At 30.3% G+C, this 4976-nt stretch overlaps 1 protein-coding gene across 1 annotated transcript in view; it reads left to right on the top strand.

The window, feature by feature from the left end:
* Nucleotides 1-1595: 1595 nt before the first annotated feature.
* The window catches only part of LOC112211174 (uncharacterized), a 13565-nt gene continuing 10184 nt past the window's right edge, over nucleotides 1596-4976 (top strand). Inside the window, exon 1 of the mRNA XM_067049924.1 lies at nucleotides 1596-2412. Within this exon, the coding sequence (XP_066906025.1) occupies nucleotides 1596-2412 (817 nt within the window). The remainder of the gene's footprint in view (nucleotides 2413-4976) is intronic.

Raw genomic sequence — 4976 nt, 5'->3', positions numbered from 1 at the left:
TATAGTTCGTTAAACTAGCTATAATTTGAGTGCTAATAGACATCTATACGTCACATAGTTCCTCAGATATAGAATTCACTAACTACTGATTTTTCAGTGCATTTTTTATAAAATGTTGCTTTTTATTAAGTTATTAATATAGATATAACTTCGTTGGACGTAAATAGCTCTATTAGGGCTCACATTTCAGCTAATTTACTCTACTTTAAATAATGTTCTTTTAGATTTTCTAGTGTTGTTGGTTTTTTTTTTTTTTAAGATATAGATCTCCGAATTAAAAATTCAGGTTTGGAAAGAGCTGCCATTTTTTATTCACCCTACCTATACTTGGCAGACTCATCAATGTTGACTGCTAATTATACATAGTTTTCATTAAAGTAATCGAAAAATGGGGTGAAATAATTGGCTCTTGTTTGTCCCGGCTCTACTTACGTACGGCTAAACTTGTACAATAGTATTTAAATAAAATTAATTATAAAAAATATTAAATGGAAAAAATGAAGCTAAAAGCAAACTGCAATTTTAAGTTTTTTTTATTCGGTTGAATTAAAACTCCTCTACAAAAATTACAGCAATTATTCCTATCATATTATTCTGCTAAATGTTAATAATGATAACACTAACTAGAGAAAGATAATTTTATCATTACTTTGAAAAATGGCTTTGAATTACTAATTACTAACTAAATAGATTACTAACAAATTACTAATTATTAACTTTAAAGAATAGTCAATTATACTGGGAATAACAAATGTAGTCATGACTACAATAATTTTTTTTTTGGTTTCAATTAATTAAGAATTATTAAACGAAAAAATCACAATCATTCCATAATAAGGTGCTAAGAATCGCAGTGGATGCCCCTTGGTTTACAAGAAATAGCCAATAGCACCGGGACCTGCAAATGGAATCAATAGAAGACCGATCGTTAAAGAAGCAGTGACTTACAACTTGGGAAACCCAACCTCATCCAGGAGACTGAAGCCTAGGCAGCAGCAGGACATCCTGTTATAAGTTCTATATTTATCGATTCTATTATTGACATTCTACAATTTTGATTTATTATTTTTTTTCTTAAATTAATTTTTTCCCCATTACTCTGAGGTCAATTATTTATTTTATTAATGTCATTGTTTTTGTAATTAACTTTTCTTTTTCTCAATTCTTAAGAATTATCATTTTTTCTTATAACATTGTAAATAGTTAGGGGTGTAGGAGACTAACCCTCCATAATTAACTGTTAAAAAAAATAAATAAAGAAATTGTAACTGTTATAGGCCCATCAGGCCGATCTCGTATTAAATAATATATATAACTGTAAATAAAAATTAGTAATATGCTTAGATTCGTCTACGTCAAATAAACTACAAAATGTAATATCTACATTTTTCTCCCTTTCCTAATTATATCTACATTTATCTAATCTAACAAAAATTTAGTAAATACATAACACGGTTCGTTGAATGTTGGTAATTGTAACTTTGCGCAATATGAAGATAGCCCCTTCGATTAATTAAGGTGAATTGCACCATTGTACGCAGGTGGGGAGTTATGTATATAGTACTGATGGCTATGGTTCATCACCACAGACCGACATGTTCCGCAGGAGTACAGTCTTCTTGGCCTTCCTTTGCACGGCCTTCGTTATGGTGCATTCCTCAGGAGGGTTGCGTAGCCGGCGATCGGCGCACTACCACGGACCACTCGCGCCACTCAACAAAGACGGAACAGTCGCTCTGACTCCAGAAGTACAGCAGGCAAGAGCAGCACACGAAGCCGCCATTGCTGCGGAATTTAAACGCCTCGATGACGCGAAGAGATTGGCGGCGGCACATCCAGACATGACCTCTCCTCCTCATCACGTATGGAGTGTACACAAAGACAATCCTTCGCCCTTCTACCAAGATAAAGGATACCACGCTGATGTATCTGCCACCTCAGGATATCACAGTCAAGGTTCTTCATACGACAAAGGACACTACTCCACTTCAGGACAATACATGCAAGGACCTTCTCATAAGATTCATATGCCCGCTCCTCTCAATAAAGACGGAACTGTCGCACTGACTCCAGAGGTACAGCAAGCGAAGAAAGCTCATGGTGCCGCCTTTGATGCTGAGCTCAAGCGACTCATGGAAGCTCAGAGCCAGTCGATGGCACATCCAGACCTGACTTCTTCTCAGGAATACGCCGCAGGGCACTACGAACAAGATTCGCAATCTGGCCAAGGACACTCATACTCCAAAAACCCAGAGGCTCAAATGCCTGCCCCACTCAATCCAGATGGAACTGTCGCTCAGACGGCCGCTTACAAGGCCATTGCATCCTCTCTCATGACAGAATATGATAAAGTACTCCACAATATCAAACATCTAGGTATGGATTCACATTTCAAAAATCGGGCTGCTGAAGGTTATACTTATTGATTCCACACACTCTCAATAAAATTATTTTGTAAATAATTAACTATTATTTTTAAATATAAATTTCTGAACGGTAGCTTGTTACTTTTTCTTTACTAAACCTCAATTTCATATGTATTATGGATACAAAAATGTTTTAAAACTAGTGATAATCTACCAAAATATATTTTGGTGATTGATGCAGTATAACTAAATACTACAGTTATTAGAAGCTTTGTAGAAAAATATTGGGCATTTCTGATAAGCTCATCACTATATAATAAGGACAGGGTAACGACTACTTACAGCTCATCTCAAGATATTGTAACTTCTTATTTTTAAGTAAATATTTAACATTACTTTTATTATTTACTAGAGGTAATTTCAGAATGTTATTTATAAATGGTCTGTGATCAATAATTTGAGCATAAGATAATCATTAGATGTTGTAATGTGTAGAATCAATTTTCATTAATTCCATTGAAAAATAATTTTCTTTTGAAGATATCTAATAGCTCTAAACAAGATTATAAAAAATAAATAAACTAATCCTACTGTTTAATAAAGTACATAATATAATCTACCTATGGAGGAACACATTTTATTTTTTATCTTAGCACATTCTCTTAACACCTCAGGGTTTTAAAAATTGATACTCCGTTCAGATAACAATAGCTCTTGGGGTAGGAGAAGAGATTCATATTCATACAGGTTTTCTATTGTTGAAAATTGTGTTTGCCACAGAAACTGTCAATTGTATTTCTTAGGTAGAAAAGGTTAGAGCACTTATTTATAGTATTTCTACATGGACACATGCTTTGAGGAAATTTTACTTAATTCATTATATTTGCTTTAGTCATTAATTATCATCGAAATTAATCATATTCATCCCATGGGACATCATTCAGTCAGTTATCCTCAGTCGATTTTATTGACTAATTTTTTTTAAAAAGTAAATAACAGCTGTTAGTTTGTCTTATGTCTTATGTTTGTATTAATGTCTTACGTCAAAATGTACATTTATATCTGGTGGCACCAATTTTTTTTTTCTTTTTTTTATGATTTTCATAATACTAATTAAAAATATATATTTGGTATATATTTAGATAATTTTATGTATATCTGTAATTTAAGATTTTATGTATTATTCATAATTATTTTATAACCTATTGTTAATAAATTATAGAATTACTTTTTAAATTCCCTCTGTGGTATACCATACATTACAATTCCAATTCGATTCATGACAGAATTATAATTCTAATGCATGGCATCCCTCTCAAGGCACATTTAAATTTTTAATGAATCTATTCCAATTTTATAATACATAACCCTTAGGGATTTTTTTTTGTAAAAATTAAAAAAAAAAATTATCTTAATAATTAAGGTTCAAAGACAGGAAGACTTGTAAATAATTTAATGAATTGAAGCAACATATTGGTAATAATAAAAATGTTGAAAAATAAACACAACAGCACTGACCCAACATTGCATAAAACTAAAATATAGTTTTGATTTTAAAAATATAAAAATATTAGAAACAGTAAATCATATAAAAAATATAAAAATGATAGAAGCTATACACACAACAAAACCAAAGAACATACAGTCAATTTTAAAACAGATACAAATAATTCAAGTGCATACTACGCACATATTATAAATAAATAGCGAACCATCCAGTTAATATTATGTTACATTATAGTAATATTGGAATGAAGAAACATCTTAGATTTAACCACAGAACTAAATAGAAATAATATGTTTATATATAACCAATATAGATAGTAAATACAAGCATGGAGCTAGTTTATTGGTTATCAATGTTACCAGAGTAACCTTAAAAAGAATATAACAACGAAGTTTAAGGACCTTCTTCTTATTTTAAATACATTCTAACAACGTTGAAAACCAGAGATATTATTGTATTTTAAATATGGATTAATAAAGAGAATAGTTGTTATATCATTTCTGAAATTATATTTGACCATTTCCCCCATCTTCAGGTTGCTATAAAACCAAATTCAACAAAAACCTATAACATGGGCTTAAAACACTACTAATATATCATATATACTTCAAAACTATTTATAAACTATTTACCTGATAAAAATATCCTATATATAACATATAATTATCTTCTATATTGTCATTATTGCTAATATTTAATAATATTATTGTCATTTCCCGAAACGTTGCTGCTGATTTTATGAAATAAATTATTGCAGTTGAAAAAGGAAGAATTGTGTTATTCACCAAATCCAGTTTATTTTATTATATTTGAACATTATTTTTTAATAATATGGTAATTACTTATTAGTATATAATTTTTGAATTATTGTTATGGTGTTTGCATCATTGCAATTTGGTTGTTGTGAATTGCAGTATGGCTGATTATGGGGCGATGGCCCCGAAATGTTGGGTTTAGATAATGTGAAAATCTTTTTTTAATAATACAAAAATTTTAATGGAAAATTTTTTCTCTTCAATTCATTTAAATAAAAAAAATGATGCATCTAAGTGTTAAATTACATATGAAAAATTAACAAATAGCTCATAGAGATTTTTTATATA

The sequence above is a fragment of the Halyomorpha halys genome, unplaced genomic scaffold, assembly GCF_000696795.3.
Source record: "Halyomorpha halys isolate HHAL.00 unplaced genomic scaffold, Hhal_1.1 Scaffold21.1, whole genome shotgun sequence".
Lineage (NCBI taxonomy): Eukaryota > Metazoa > Arthropoda > Insecta > Hemiptera > Pentatomidae > Halyomorpha > Halyomorpha halys.
This window is presented reverse-complemented; position numbering and strand designations above follow the sequence as displayed.